Genomic DNA, 17,181 nt, shown 5'->3' with positions numbered 1-17,181 from the left:
TGTATTCTTCCCAGGTGACACAGCCTTGTTTCCAGAGCTTGTACACCCCTTTCTTCACCCTCAGTTCTCTCAGCAGGTCCTTTCTGAGCCATGCCGGTTTCCTACCTCGCCTGCCCACTTTCTTATTCAGAGGAATGGAGACCTCTTGTGCTTCCAGGAGGGCATCTTTGAAGAGCCGCCAGCTCTCCTCAACATCCTTGTCTTTGAGGGCAGCGCGCCAGGGGATCTTGGCCAGCAATCCATTGAGTAGTTTGAAGTCTGCTTTTCTAAAGTTCAGTGTCCTGATCCTGCTCTTTGCCAGGCCCACATCGCTTGAGATCACAAACTCAACCAGGGCGTGGTCGCTGGAGCCCAGGCAGCCTCCGACCTTGACGCCTTTGATGATCTCCTCGGTGTTGGTGAGCAGCAGGTCTAGCAACGCTTCACCTCTGGTCGGTCTGTCCAATACCTGAACCAGAAAGCTGTCGTCAATGGATTCCAAGAGCCTTCTGGAGCTCTTGCAGCTCGCCATGTGGTTTTCCCAGCAGATGTCCGGATGGTTGAAGTCCCCCACCAGGACAAGAGCCCGTGAGCCAGACATCTCACGCATCTGGAGCAAGAAAGCCTCGTCAACAGCCTCCCCTTGATCAGGTGGTCTGTAGTATACCCCTAACACCAGCTCACCTATATTAGTCCCATCTCTAATCCTAACCCACAGGCTCTCAACCTGTTCCTGACTGTTTCTCGTAGGGAGCTCCTCACAGTTTATCCAATCCCTGACATAGAGAGCAACTCCCCCACCCCTCCTACCTCGCCCTATCTCTCCTAAAGAGTCTATAGCCGTCAATGGCAGTATCCCAATTGTGGGAGTCATCCCACCATGTTTCTGTGATAGCGACAAGGTCATAACTTTCTGAGTGCATCACAGTTTCCAGTTCCTCCTGCTTGTTACTCAGGCTGCGTGCATTGGTATAAAGGCACTTCAGCCGGGCTATCCGTCTCGCCACCTTTATATGGGATCTAGGATCCCCTAGAACAGCAGCATCCCCAGCATCCCCCTGCCCTACTTCTTCCCTAAGTTGCTGCTGCTATATAGCACTTTCTCCATGTCTTGAGAGTGCTCTCCCAGAGGCACAAGAGTGTCTCTCACTGTCCAGCAGTGAGTTTTCTAGACAGCTGGAACTGGCTCGTATCTAAAACAGGGCAGTTTCTAGGTTCTTTTCACAGAAGCCACCCCTGTAGCCCCCCTGCTACCAAAACCTTGACACATAAACCCCATAAAGTCAGTTTGTCAGTGACAGTAACAAGCAAATGATCTCCCCGTATTTATCTTGGCTCACAAGCTTTCTCTTCCCATTTTCTCTCCCAGCCCACTGAGAAGGTACCAAGAACAAACCAGTGGATGGATGTCCAGTTCTTTGCCAAGGCTAACCTATGATCATATCTGTACAACAAAGAATATAAACCCTATTTAACTCTGATACAAAACCTTCAAAATACAATTACAAACTAAGTAAGCCTAAGCATTACTTGGTATTTTTTGAAATGCAGCACACTTTAATAGGAAGTAACCTGTCCCCACAAGATTGCATGCTGGTCATAATGACATTAACTTTATGTGCTTGATGTTCAGCCTACCCTATTTATGAAGATCATTTTACATATACGGGTTTAAATTCAGAGAAGATAGATATAGAATAATACAAAAATATCTTTTTTTCACATTTTCAATTCAGGCTTGTGAAACACATTTTCTGAAACAAAATTCTTGTTAGCCAAAGTTAAGCACAAAATGTTTTTAAACAATAAAATAATAATTCACAAAATTATTCTAGTTATTCTCTCAGTATTTATTTGAAATATCAATATTCCATTATACAGTTTATATATTAAGCAATAGGGAATTGTCATCATTTCACATCATCCAGTACTGAAGTGGCACGTTCAAAGCAGCACATTAAACCTTTGAAAGAGTCTCTATAGTTTAGATAAATAGAACTTTGTGTTACTAAACTAATAGAACTTTTGCATCTGAAAGAACGCTGAGAGGCTAGGCACAGCACTGTACACACCAAGTGCAGTAAGGAGGAAAAAAAAGAGTGAACTAAACATATGGGGAAATGTTTTTGCATATACAGCCACATGTCTTTAATTGCTCAACACAGAAAGAAATAAGTTTTATTTAGTCCTCATTGAGGGCAGAATACACACAAATGATGTTCGAAGAACACATGGCAGACAGAAATAAAAGTAGGGAAGATTGTATTTGGTTGGTTTTCCTCCACAGTGAATGAGTTTACAAAGACTATCTGGTGCTTAAGCAGCATGATTTTGTGCCAAAACTTGACAAGAAACAGTTAACAGTTAAAACTAATAACAGTTTTATCCCCCATCCTGCCCTTCTACTGGCATTTTATTGAGCATGCTCAAGGTTTCTGAAGGGCAAATTCATGTAGTTTCATGAATTCATGGTTCAAGCTTTTTACTATAGGAATCCCCTTATTATGGTTCTAAGTTTACCTATAGATGGAAATAGGTCTTTTAATAACAATCAAAAATACAAAAATGAGCAGGGACCAGAAGGGCACAAGTACAGTGGTTCACTTTCTGAGAAACCAGAGAGTCTACATTTATACTGTCTCTGTGAGAATAGCAAGCCATTTTGGTCAGAAGATACAATTCTTGTTAGTCATGGTTAAACTCATGTGAACTGTATCACTAGGAAGGGAAAGATGGAATGGCAAGAACTTTTCCCTCTTTTTATAGAGAACTAAGACTGAAAAGTAATACAGTGGTGATAGGCATTATCTTCCCAATACAATCTTCACTTCCTGCTACTTCACCATGAGTTACCTGTTTGGCTTGCTATCATCTTCCCAGCATCATCTCAGCAGTACTCTGGCTACCACCAGGCCAGTGTGGTCAAGTGGTCTAACCCATACTATGTTGGCTCAGAAGATACCACACATCACCACTACATAGTATAACAACACATAAACCAAAGATGCTCAGTGGGATTTGACGATTCTAACCACTGCAATTTGCACTTGTAAGGTGTAAGAAGCAGCATTTTGAAAGCAGTGGTACTGACATTACTATCTGGAACAGAGGTGGTTGATCAGCTATCTTAATTGGGTAAAGGAACTAGAATATCAACATAATTGATGGGGAAGAAACCTGACTGGCCATGAAGCATTCCTTCATACCAGTTTTCATCAATCTGGTTAGTGAGGGTAATGATATCACCCTCCTTAAATCCCAGCTCCCCTTCATTTTCTGGTTCGAAGTCATACAGAGCTCGGCAGCATGGCTGATCCATGTGAGCACCTATGGAGAAGAAACAGAAAGAAATAATGTTTTAAAATCCCAGCAGTTACCTTTTTAACCTTGTATTTTGTATAGATTTTGCTGTTTCTATTGTATTTCACATGGTGATGAGACAGCCCCTTGACAGCATCTAAATCTGGACTGCTAAACTGTATTAGAAGATAGTTACCAGCTTTTGGTAGTTGGGAATACTGAAAGAAGTAAACTACATTCAAGCCCACACTTAAAAGAACAAGTACTATCAGTTCGGGATCTAATTTTTATCTGTTGGCGAAACACAAAAAACGAAGCAAAAGCCCAAATGTATTTCCAGCTTTACTGGCACAGAAATGCTTTGTCTATGTCTCAGGGAAACAGTGAAAGGGTATCTAAAAATAACAGCAAAATAAAGCTGTGTCTTTATTTCGAATCTTCATTAGTACAGCTATTGCGTATACGACTCTATACGCTCCTGACCTCATCAATTTTTGTATGAGGTTTCCAAAGAAAAGCTTCTCATTCCTATGAAATGACTGATGATTACAGAGCAATCAGAAATGGTTTGGAACAGGTTCAAAATGGAATGCTTTCTACTATGATATTTCATGAACATCTAACCATAAACCATTTTGCATGGCCAATGAATATTATTATAATTATTATATAAGACTTTAATTGATTATATGAAATCTAGAAATTTTATTTTCTCCTTGTTTTCCCATCCTCTCTCAATCCCCAAAGATTCTATAGCTTTAAGCTTACCAAAAGCATAATTGTTCACAGTCAAAATATTTAGGATTTATCAGCACTAAAATGTATTAAGCTTATATCTCTATCTAATTTTCCGTAGTGAAAGTCTGTGCACATCCACTGGTCAGAATCTAATGACATGTGCCTCTAAATCATGCCAATTCTATGAATATGTGTTTCAACATTTTCACATGAACCAGTTTCAGGATGAATTGATTTCAGATTCAGACTTTTTAAGTATTCATTTCAACTGCTCCTTGTAGCTAGAAGATCCATGCTTGAGCTATTTTAGGATAAGAATATTCCATTTCTATAGATGTCAGTAGAGCAAGATTTAATGCAAAGAGGAAATCTTTGAATAAACTAACACAAATGTACATCAAGGAATTTTAAAAGAAGATGTTTCTCTAAAAATAACGAGCCCCTCAAAATAAAGAACTCCTACTGAAGAAAACGTTAAATACTGCTCTCTGAAAGGGAAAGCACAAGTCTGAGAGATACTGGAATATCAGCTTGTACAACCTTATCACAAAGAAGTGTTCATGACACCACAAAAACACAAGTGAAGAAGAAAATTGTGGTGGTATGACATGGAGATTTTCACTATACAAGACTGAAGCTACAACTCATGCACAAGGAATCCCCAGTTTAACTCCCATCCCTTGTCTACATAATCACAAAATTACTAGTTTACAAGACCACTTCCAGTTGCCAAACGAAGATAAGATTGCTGCATATATCTGGAAGTTTAAACACTCACACTGGATACTATGAGAAGGAAGAAAATCCTGACTAATGATCTAGTGAAAAACATTTAATCTTGCAACATAAGGTGTGTTAGCAATTGTCAATGAGGTCAGTTGCAATATTTGAGGTCATGGTCTGGGAAGAGGACGACCGTCATGATAAAATGTATCAAAAGACTGTTATTGTGAGGAAAATGTGATAAGGCTTTCAGAGTAAGTGCTGATAGGAAATGAAATACATCTTGAAGATACTAATGAAGTACAGTGATATAAATGTTTTCACCTTGTATATGCTGCTCACCAATGGACAAATAACATACCTCATTTGCCTTTGTTTCTGGTTTAGTGATTTTTAATTTCAAGTTACATGTACCATAATGCCTGTTTTTAAAAAGTAGTATAAGATTATGGAGATTTTCAGTGTTTCAGAGTTCTATATTTTTTGGCAAACTACAGTTGATCTCTGAATTTTCTAAATGCCTGTTCTATGATCTGTATTTCAAGAGGAGTTTAGTATGGCAGTAACTTTTTTTACTTCTAGTACTAAGGACATTTTTAATCCAAAGATGGATGATCCATCTATGTTTTTCTGCCTGAGGAAATGAGTGTTTTACAAAAAATTCTGTACTGTGCTTTGCAACCAGCCTAGGTCTTTCAGTAGAATAATGTAGTTAATTCAAACAATTCAAATAGTTCACCTGTATTATATTCATTCTCATTTTCCTTACTAAGGAAGAACTAGCTTCAAGGAGGAACATCCACACTGTAGGAAAATTCAGCTAGATTTGGCCTTTTTTTTCTTTGTTCTCATTGCTACTGCTGTTACCTGCCGGTTTTGGAGTGGTGGCATGGGATATTCCTCCATTGTGCTGGGTATTGTCACCACCAGTTGTGAAATCCAGGCTCATGCGAGGTTTGGGTTGGTATTCTCTTTTGGGCTGAGATGAAGCCTCTTTTATTCTGTGAAAACATGAAATTAGTCAAATGTCGAGGCTTACTTCCTTGAACAAACAGATGAGATGCATCAAACAATATTTCTGAGGCTAAAAGTTAAAATTTGTCAATCAGCCAGTCTAAACAAGTTTTGGCAATTGGGGTAATTGTTGTTTAACCCATTAGTTTAAATTATCATGTGACATGAGTATGCCACTAATTTAATCATTTTTCTTTTCCCTTAAGAATTAGCATTTTGGGCCAAGATCCTTTTAACAATAACAAGAGCTCCTAATGAAGAAAACCTTGTGATATGATCTAGCAGTGCTTAGAGAATAGCTCTATACTTATTTTTAGATTGACTGAAGCTAGTTATTTTGCTGCCACTGCTGTCATTCCTTGACTGTTCAGCAGTTTAATGCCAATCCTTGTCATTTTATGAGGAGACTAGGTGAGAACGTATTGACTTCTGCTGCAGACTTTTTCACCTGTAATTGGGAATTCTTACTTCATAGAGACACACAACTCAAGTTTTCCTGACTCAGGAATGTTACGCATCATTCACTTCATTTTACTCTTCAAATTGAGAAATCCATAATTTCTAGCAAAGAGCGCCTTTTCAGATTCCTGGCTAGACAGAATTCTAGCAATTTATGCAGAACAACTTCCCAATCTGTTTCTAATATCATGTAGGGAAGAATAGCTGAGTCAAGACCTCTCCATTCAAACTAAAGGTTGGTTTCTCTCATCTTTTCTAGGCTGGCCCCAGATTCATGGTTAATAAAATGTTTTTATTTATTTACTGAAAAAGCTGCTTATATCTTAACCAGTTCTCATCCTGAAAACGAGAGTCTCCTCACTATTCAAAATACTACCAATATTAGTCAATCCTAGAGACTGCTTTCTTCTTCAGAAACAAAATAAATTCACATATATAAGTAGAAAGCAATGAAGTTAACAAATGAACTTTAATAAAAAAGGCTTTGCTGCATTTCAATCATTTATAAAAGTTGTTTTTTGGTTGTGGTTTTTTTTTTTTTTTTTTTTTTGAAACCGTAAAGCATTGAAAAAAATAGAGTTAACCAGTAATTACTTGTAATACTTCTGTTAAGAAACTACCATTTTTCATATTTCATGAACTTGAAGGTGATACTTTTACTGACTAAATAAAAGTTACCTAAAAGCTTAGCATAAGCTTTTTTTCTTAAGAAAAGAAATATCTCCAAGGAAACTGTTCCTGTTTCCTAGCTGCTCTGTCATGATTCTCTGTCTTGATAACTGAAGCTTCCTTCTGCTTGCTGAAAAAGAGAGTTTAAAAGGAATAGCCTTTCCATGACCTTTCTGAATTCACTGTGTTTTTAAATTTCTTGTGTTTGCTGTTTTTTTGTTGTTGTTGTTGTTTATATCATATTCTTTTAAAATTATTTGAGCATGATTTTAAAGAAGATGCTCTTAACAGCAAGAAGACAAGAGCATGAACAAAGTGCATTCACATCTTTTAATATCATCTGCAAAATCAGCAATATGCACTGTAGATTCTGTAAGATTGAACAGAGTCAGATTTGCTCAGCTTAAAAGTAAAGCATTATTTATTTTGTGGTCCATAACCAAAAAATCAGCCAAAAAAATGAAGAACTATTTCTTCTTGGTTGCTTGCTTACAACCACAGGAAAAGACAGGTATTTGAATAATAACAGCTTGACATCTCTGTTTAATCCCTGGCACAAACAGATCACAATGCATTAACTTGTGCCCAGTGGTGTGAAGTGGACAATTTCCAATTTAGGATTGCACGGTACGCTTATGCAGGGTGGGTTTTTTATTATTATTATTTTATTCTGGGTAATCAATAATAGTAATCTGATGCAAGGCCCTTGAAGTTAAGTCAAAGCAAGACCATTCAGTAGAAGTTCCAAAAGAACAAATAATTATCTAATAATCTGAAATTAATTATCTGAAATCATCTTATCTGACACAGGATGAGAAATCTGTTGTGAAGACAGGAGTCATCAGTTTGTTGCATAACTTATGGACTACAAAACAACCTACACCCGAGAACTTTTTAACGTTTTCTGTGCAGTAAGTGAATTACATTCTTCATTTGAAAGTGTAGAAAATCATTCTGTTAGTTCCTCAAGCAGGCCTGTAAACTGCAGCCAGGAACAGAAACTCGTGATCTCAAAAAAACTTGAAGAGTTAGAACTGGATGAGGCTTACAGTCTATATATTCTGAAAAAACAAATACCGGCAGATCCAGTACCACCAGAAACTAGATGTACAGAAGTGACAAAAAACAGCAAAGAATTATCTGCAACCAAAGTGTTGCCTTCGTGTAGTATATGAAGACAGGGAATCATGGCTAGCTTTCAGGAGTAGCCTTTCAGAAACATGTGGAATCAATGTTATGTTTCCTTGAAGGATGTGTAGGAGATTGGTGAACTTTTAATAAATGTTACGTTCCTCATCTCAAAGCCATACAATCTACTTTGTGTTGATAGAAAGAAAAAAAAAAAAAGAAAAAAAAAGAAAAAAAAAAAAAGGAAGTTTTAAAAAACACTGCATTGATTTAGCAATCGAATTGTAGTTAAGTGGATGGAAGAGGTAAACTCAGTTAAGTCTCATATAAAGTGTGATTTGATTGGGAAAAAAAAGCTGACGATTATTTAACAAGGTGGCAATTTCATGGTACTGGGAGATCCCCTTCAGGTAGAATGTAAAATATACTTTTTCTAGCAGACATTAAAATCTCTGAAAAGACAACTTCAGAACTAACACATGAATGGAAACGAAAACAAAATTGTATGTACAACTGGCATCCAGCGCATCTAAACATATGTATTCAATTAAATTTAATTAATAGCCCTAGCGTAGTGAGATTCTGCCTTCAACTCAGATCTCATTCAGTCATACTCAGAAGTATTTGCATCTTTGAAATACATAAATCTCAATTTGTAGTTGCCTACTGAGATCATTTTCCTTTCATAACCATACAATTACCACATTCCAAAAAAAACAAGCTTTTGTATTCTATTCATAGATTCTATTCTGCCTCTGCAACACATAAAAACCAGTTCAATAAACTTAGAAAAAGAGCAATACCTGTCTTCAAGCTTAGAAGTAACTCGCTGAAGGATCTGTGTGGCCTGCTTGTGGTACTCCAGCTGGGCTTGTACAAGAGCAGAAAGCTGGCTCACTTGTTCAATCTGACGATTGACATGAAAACATATCTTAGGTCACATCATTACACATCAGTAACAGAAAACAAACAATACCACACTGAAACTGCAAGGGCAGCCTTAATTTTTTCTTCAAAAATTTTATTTCTCCTTGTAGTTCAAGAACAATTACATATTAGCCTTTATGGACTACCATGTCTGGTTATGACATGATCAGGAATGGTGATGAAAGCTCTTCTCTGTTGATTATCTCCAGTGTCTATCTGCATAAACAACAGCGTACAGATCTTCTTCGTTCCAAAAATACTTTCACTCAGAAAGTCAAAATGAGACTAAAATTAAAGCATAATACATCTTCTCCATTGCAACCTCTGGTGTCTCGGAGGGACACAAAACCACAAGGATCACAGATATGGCTCTTTTGTATTCTGGGTTACAGAAGATGCAATGCTCCTTTGGATATAGGTTATTTGTAGTGAAGACAGACAGCATTTTACTTCATAAAGAACAGACCAGCGAAAACTCTTGTGAGGGGAGCACCTCTCCAATGAAGAAAGGCCAAAGGAGCTGAGGTTATTCAGCCTGGAGAAGAGAAGGCCGAAGGGAAACCTCACTGTGGTATTTTAATAAAGGGCACTTACAAGAACGATTTAGAGAGGTTTTTTTACACTTTGACAATGACTGGACAAAGGGGAACACTTTTAAGCTGAAAGACAATAGGTTGAGATTAGACCCTCGGAAGAAATTTTTCACTATGGAAGAGGTAAGGCATTGGAACAGGTTGCTTAGAGAATCTGTGGGTCCACCATCTCTGAAGGTTGGATGGTGTCCTAGGCAGGGTGATCTGGTAGGTGGAAACTCTGCCCATGGCATGGGACTTGTAAATGGATGGTCTTTAAGGTCTCTTCCAACTCAAGCCATTCTATGATTCTACTATTCTATTATTCCATGTATTTCTCAGCAGTTTCTATGATGCACAATGCCTCAGTGGTGTATCAAAACCCTGGACTATCTGGTCATATAAGGTAGTCCCTTAATAGAAATATTAAAATTGAAAATTCAATACACTAGTTTCATTTTGCAAATGTGTTCGTTCTTTTGATATCTCCTTTAGAGCGCTCAGGAAACAAAAATGAGCTATTAAGTTATGTGCGAATTTAAACTTATAATAAATCCAGTCATTTATTTAAACAACAAACTTCAACTGTAATGTATAGTTGTTTGTTTTGTTTTGTTTTGTTTTTCCTCCAGAACAGGTAGATTTATTTCTAGTTTGATTTTACAGTTACATTACTTACACAAAGAGAATTTAAAAACCTGATAGATGCAAAATCCTAAACCAGTCTCTAAGCAAAAAAGTAGGCTTCATAGTCAGGTTTCAGCAGTCATATTAACTCTGCTTTCCTATTTCCTACTGCATTTCGTTAGGGTGGAGATCAAGACAGTTGTGCATTTATCATCTCTGATCTTTACCAGTCCTCTCAGCAGCATATGGACTTGAGCAAAAGCCTCAGATTAAACTCCGCAACCACAGCCAGGTAAAAATCATGATTTGCATTTATGTCATTCTAAGAAGGAAGATATTTTGTCTTTTTAATTAATACTGTTCGGTTAGGAAGCCCAATGGTAGTATAGGGGATTTATGTTCCTTATCACTTATCCATCAAGTACTTATTAAATCAGTCTCATATGAGCATGCTGTACATTAACATAGCTTCTGAGCCTATCACTGAGTGCAATGAAGTAGGAAGTACTTTCTCATTTTAAAGTTGTAGGACTCTATGGCATCAACAGATTTAGAAGCTTTAGACTCCTTTAGATTGCCTTCACTGCTGAACCAGCATCTTTCACTTAGCTTAGAGCATAAACAAGGGGTATCTCACATCCATCTCCAGAAGGTTGAACATGCTTGACTCAGCAATTTCTTTTGATTCATCAAACTTCTCTAGAGCTTGGCGAAGCTCTTCATCAGGGAGCTTGCCCTGTCTTTTCTTCTTGTAATCGAAATCCAGGCGCCGACCTTCCATTTTCTTTAGGTGATGCTGAAAACCAAAAATGCAAAAGAATAAATAAGAATAAAGAGTGTTTCCCAACTCCCCTTGCCTTTCTCTACCATGGGCTCTCTGTAATGTAACTGACACACCATGTACATTTACAAATATGTGCTATTTGCCATATGTCATCCCTTTCTGAGACAGAAAAAGCAGTACAATTAGGTGGTCTTACATCTCTTTTACTGCTGTCCAAATATGAAAGATATTCAGCACTAAAACAGACTACATACAATGAATAAATACTGTTGATACTTATACTAAATATATGAAAGTTTCTGACATTAAACTCTCTTTGGCTTGCTAAACACTTTTCATGAGCAAAGCAACACAGAATACACTTTTAATTACTTTCATCAGATCATCAGAGTATCTTAATGCTATCTTCTATTGAAAATTCTCTGGTGTATTAATTGACAGATCACTCTTGTCATTCCATTTTGCACTTGCCGTGCCACACTGGCCAAAAGGTAATATTTCTAGTCAGAATACTTAAGATCTTTACTTTTCCTCAGAAAAATCAATTTGTCATCTATTATGATTACTTTATCAGTTTTGTAAATTGTATCAGACTGCCTAAGACATCTTTGTTCCTTGTTTATTTAACCATGTGAAAGCATCAGTGATCTTTCCACACAGATGGTACAGAATGTACGTAGATGATACAAATTACAGTACTGTGTTAATGCCTACCAAGGTTTGATGATGCTAATCTCAAAAAGTTCAATTTTGATCTTCCTGACTCTGAACAGAGAGACAGCCATTAAAAGTAAAATTCAAAGCAAAAGAGACTAAGATCATTTGTGAATCTAAGAGTTCTTTTTAAAGTACACAACTAACAGATTTTGTATATATACACACAGAGTAAATATATTTGTATATAGATACGCTCCGTAAGGTTGGCACTATGAAAATGCCACAATGATGACAATACCTGTATTTCTCTCAGATCTTTGTCATGGAGATTCTGAAGTGGGTCAATGAAGTTTTGTTTAACTTCCATGTCTAAAGAGTCTTTGACCTCAGAGAGCTCCTTCATTGCTTCTCCCACATCTGCAAGTGCTGGTCCTGAAAAAAGATTTTCACTATATCTTAAAATAACTTGGTTCCAATGCACATAACTGACTCATGGATTTAGTTAGCATTCCATTTTCACCTTCAAGTTTAGGAAAGAAACACAGTATGATGCACCATGTGAAAGGGTAACAAGTATTTTACACTTGCACAGCCCCCAGAACTTATGCTTTGTGACACAGCTGAACTTGAGAATTCACATTGCATACAGTCTGCCTCCTCACACACCAATTTATGCATTCATTTGTTGCTGTGCTGAAGGAAGCATTGGAAAATAATCATCTTTATTTGCTCCAGAATGGTCTCAACATTAGATTTCATATACAAATAGTATTTATGCAAGTCAAAATTTTCCTATTTGTATCAGTTAAAACAGTTAACTGATTTAACTCAGTTGTCAATTTCAAATGTAAAAATAGCTAACCACTGTTTTCTTTTTATTTGATGAAAGATTCATTTCATGAAACTCCCAAGTTCATACACTTAGCAAAGTTAATAAAAGTCAGTAGGAATTATCTGTCTGAAGTTCACAAAAATTACTGTTCTGGTTTATCTCCTCTGAATGAAAATAAAAGCAAGAAGCTAAAAAATACTCTCCCAGTTTAAGGTGTAAGTTGGTGGAAGAAAGTCTACTTTCAAAGAATACTAAGGGTCTGAAAACTTAAAAATGCAAGAAATCAGGAAGACATTTATTTCCCAAGCAGGGGATGAATGCCAGGGATGCACAGTAAAACTAAAGAGTCTGCCAAATCTGGGTGAAGAGTGACAAACAGTTACAATAGCTGTGATTGGTTAAGAATGTAAAAATAATTCCTATATCTATTCTGCCGTGTGCTAATGTAGTCACTAAGGTATGTAGAGCAATCTGCACAAACTAAATTCCATTAGTTCTCCATTTTCCCTTTAAGAATGTATTTGAAAATTAGCAAGTAAGAGGCAACCAATTAAAACAAAAAAGCAAAAAACACACAATTAAATAATCTCTAGTACAAATAAGGCCACATCAGCCAAGATAGTCAGCTCCTAGTCAACAAGCAAGATAGTGCCTTTTCTATTGCAGATGTCTTTAAGCCAGAAACAATATACTATGAAGATTCAAATAGGAAGTAGAATTTTTGAAATCCTACTTGAGTGTTCAGTGTTGACAGATAAAAATAGCAAGAGAGAAGCCTGAGCAGTTATGACAGAGATAAGGGAACCTGCTGCAAATATTACTCTTCTAATTAGACTCCTGCTGTGGATGAACATGATATAAAATCTTGGTATAACACGTCTCACTCAGGCAGCTGTAAACTCATTTGAAACTTGAGTAAGGGGAAGGGCTTTACAGAAAAAACAGTTGGTAACTAGTTGGTAACTAGTGCCTTAATTATTTAAGATGGCCAGGAAAAAAAGGCCAAAATACAAGGAATTACGTTTAATTTTATTATTTTTTTTTTTAATCTATTAGCTTTAATTCTTTGCCTGTAATGAAGACAGTAGCAAGAGTTATAATTTTTTTGTCTGAGGACAAAAAACTGGTCACACTGAAAGTAATGCCTCCTACTTATTTTCATGAAAACTACAACAGATAACGACGCTATTTGAAAGAGAAAATTCTCAGCTACAAAACACTATTTTTCAAAATAGGTACTACCATTAGCTATGTTTTTTTGCCAGCAATATACAAGCACCTGCTGTTTGGAACATGGGTTGTCTTTCACATCGCTCTTGCCACTGTTGAAACACACCATCCACTGCCTCACTGTGCTCACATCCACTGTTTGGTCTCCACAAACATTCAACATCAAGGAAAGACAGTGGGTGCTTTTTTCCACATGAAGGAACTCAATTCCACACCGTTGCTTCAGATGCGCTTCCATGTCAGACACCATTTTGTCAGACTGCCTCTCTGATGCCATCTGTCACATGGCAACAACATGGAATACTAGTGGGAAGGTTCAGCTTCTACTGCTGTACCACCAACATCCGCTGCTAATGTTGTGGGCCAACATAACAAAATAGAAGGCATTATTTTCAGAGCAGCCCTTATAATTCACAGACAGTAATAACCTTTTCTGAACACATACATCTTCCATCAAAATATAGTCCCTATAGCACAATCTACATTAAAGCCTAAAGCCTGTATTGATATGGTTCTAAGTGGAAACAATTCGATTTTCATTTGTGAGAAAATATCTCTAGTCCAAACCCACAGAAAATACTGGATCCACATAATGTCAGCAGACCTAGGCCAATCTCAAAGTAGAAGTCTGATGGAGCTGAACATGAGATTCTTGCATAATTTCTTTCTTTATGAAACCATAAGACTTTAATGACGAAAATTACATTAAATTTTGTTATCATTTTTATTTTGGCGCCATTTATATTTGGGCCCCTCACTGCAAGAAAGATATTGAGGCCCTGGAACGTGTTCAAAGGAGGGCAACAAAGCTGGTGAGGGGTCTGGAACACAGGCCATATGAGGAGAGGCTGAAGGAGCTGGGAATGTTCAGCCTGGAGAAGAGGAGGCTCAGGGGAGACCTCATTGCTCTCTATAACTTCCTGAAGGGAGGTTGTAGTGAGCTGGGGGTCGGCCTCTTCTCTCGTGTCATTAGTGATAGGACCAGGGGGAATGGCTTCAAGCTACGGCAGGGGAGATTCAGGCTGGACGTGAGGAAGTATTACTTTTCAGAAAGGGTGGTCAGGCACTGGAACGGACTGCCCAGGGAGGTGGTGGAGTCACCGACCCTAGGGGTGTTCAAGGAAAGACTGGATGTTGTGTTGAGGGACATGGTTTAGTAGGAGCTATTGGGAATAGGTGAACGGTTGGACTGGGTGATCTTTTAGGTCTTTTCCAACCTTGGTGATTCTATGATTCTATGATTCTATGTAATGGAAACAGAAGTAATCAAATTACCAAAGTTGCATTCTTCTCCAAGTTCTCGGCCAAATTTCAGCATTGCATCTGCCAGCAAGGCTTCAGCCTGAGGGTAACCCGGTCCTTTTTCCTGGCCTCGAATTTTTGACATAGTGTTGATCATACTGAGTTTAGCTCTGGAAGCTGAAACAGGAAAGGGACAGAGGTTATACAATATTATATAGAAATGTCTGAAATGTCTGTTCACCTGAAATGTTACCGGGTATGAAACGCTTGATTCACCGGCGCTCTAAATTTATTTCAGCTTCCTACAATGTGTTTGAAACACATTGTCCAAATCTGGGATCAAGCACTGATTGTCAGGAATGATCTCTGGAGCAAGGAAACAAAACATTGTCAATCATTGACTTTTTCTTTTGCTAGTAGTCCAGAGAAGAGGCTCAGCCCTTGTTTTTAAATCAAAGCCTCCCTTGAAACGACACAGATAGAAGAATGCCAAGAAACACTGCCAAGATATCGTGTTTGATGTGTTACAATTCAGGAAGAAGAATTTTTAATCTGCCTCAAAATGCTTAATCTTGAAATCTCTGCCTAGCAGACAGGTACTAGACTGAGCCAATCTTCCCCTCAAGTCCAGACTAGGCACACTCAAGAATAAACTTTTGATGCCCCTGGTGTTTATTTTTCAGTTTTTCCTCTGTAGAGCATGAAATAAAAACTCTGTCCCCAGATATGAACGAGGAGTTGGATAAACTCCCACTTTAATAAGCTTTTGAATGCACTTTAGTTTACATTTTATTTCAGATATAGACAACTACAGATCAGAAGAAAGCACACAATCATCACATAATGAAAACAAAGAGAGCAAAAATAAATAATTTGCCTGCTTTTCTGCAGCTACAGAATGTAAATAGCCTGCAGACATTGAATTAAATTGAATTTTTCTACAATTTTTGCCAGCTGACTGAGAGTGTGTTTTTCTACTTACGCTATTGTATTTAGTACAGAAGGGTGCCTATGAATGCCTCTACCTTCCTCATCAAAAAGATTTGATTTGGCAGCAGCTCTGATAAGTTAGTATTTCTACTGACAAAGTGTCAAATAGCTAATGTAATTGTTCAAAACTTGGCCTTGCTCACATTTCTGCAACAAAGCAAATCATTAGCAGAGCTCAGTCAACAAGTGTCTTGCTTTTAATTTATTATTGAAGAGTGTTTATCATGCCATAGTTCTTGCTGCTGAATATATTTCACTTTGTGGTGTATATATTTATGCACAGATATAGTCATGGTTCAGTGCGTGGAGACAGCAAAATCAGACAAGTGTCATAGTACTTACTTTGGCTGGGAAACAGCTAGGAAAGGTTAGCACGCTTTTAACCAATAGTAACAGTGGTTATGTAAGCTGTCTCAATACACTTCAGTGCCACCAGATCATGCTTTTCTGCATTTGGATTTCTTGATGCCTTCTGTTGCTACTCATTGCAAAATGACCATTAGCAGACTGACTGTTCACTATAAGAAACTGAATATTAATGAAGTGTGTGGCCATTAAAAATTGCATTGAAAGGATAGTGGCAATGGGGAAGTACAGAAACACAAAAGAAACTTTGGCATAAACAAAATCAGTAGGTTGGGAAACAGAAATGGATGCATTAAGCTGAAATAAAACAGGAACAAACGTGAATATTTTCAGAAATCAAAGCAAAAACATAAGAGGAGGAAATGTTAAAAAAGGATGTGGCTATGTCCAAGACTGGCTACCAAGAGAAGAAAGAGAAAGGTACAGGAAAGAATTAAGCAGACATGAAAAGAAAACCAACATCAAAACAAACAAAAACCAATAAAAACAATAAGGAAAGGGGAAGAGAAAGGTAACCATGAAAAAATCACATTTCAATGATTCATTTAATCATTAGTATCAAATCTGGTTTCTATACTTAACTGGAAAACTCAGGTCCCAGATAATCTAGTTTTAGTAGGAAATCTTAGAATATGTTCAGTGGGCCCTCATTTCTCCTCTTTTAAAGTGGATTCCATTAGCGTCCATGCGAGCTGAGATAAGTCACTGCTCAGTTGATCTAATAATCCCATCCTGACACATTTCAGTTCTATTCCTTTACTATGCTAATGCCATATACTCCCTTTTCTAATTTACGTCTCAGCCTGAGAGAGCACAGGCAGAGATTTACAAAACAACACATGGAAATGGCTTGATTCTCTTCCCAACTGCACTCCCTCTCCTTTGCACTGACATTCCTGGTGTCGCTCTTGATTTCTCTTAATAACAAACGTTAACTGACCCTC

General features: G+C 37.5%; 1 protein-coding gene across 1 annotated transcript in view; it reads right to left on the bottom strand.

Moving 5' to 3' along the window:
* Nucleotides 1-1,885: 1,885 nt before the first annotated feature.
* SH3GL2 (SH3 domain containing GRB2 like 2, endophilin A1) overlaps nucleotides 1,886-17,181 on the bottom strand; it is an 89,869-nt gene continuing 74,573 nt past the window's right edge. The window contains exons 4-9 of the mRNA XM_042826878.1: nucleotides 14,915-15,058; nucleotides 11,876-12,009; nucleotides 10,774-10,932; nucleotides 8,814-8,917; nucleotides 5,608-5,741; nucleotides 1,886-3,306 (exon numbers count right to left, since the gene is read on the bottom strand). Coding sequence (XP_042682812.1) covers nucleotides 3,107-3,306; nucleotides 5,608-5,741; nucleotides 8,814-8,917; nucleotides 10,774-10,932; nucleotides 11,876-12,009; nucleotides 14,915-15,058 — 875 coding nt within the window. The 3' untranslated portion in view covers nucleotides 1,886-3,106. The remainder of the gene's footprint in view (nucleotides 3,307-5,607; nucleotides 5,742-8,813; nucleotides 8,918-10,773; nucleotides 10,933-11,875; nucleotides 12,010-14,914; nucleotides 15,059-17,181) is intronic.

The sequence above is a fragment of the Centrocercus urophasianus genome, unplaced genomic scaffold (assembly GCF_019232065.1).
Source record: "Centrocercus urophasianus isolate 14NV4802_14NV808 unplaced genomic scaffold, USGS_Curo_1.0 seq_27, whole genome shotgun sequence".
NCBI classification, from domain to species: Eukaryota; Metazoa; Chordata; class Aves; order Galliformes; family Phasianidae; genus Centrocercus; species Centrocercus urophasianus.
Note: the sequence above shows the minus strand (reverse complement) of the source record. Positions and strands in the feature narration are given on the sequence as shown.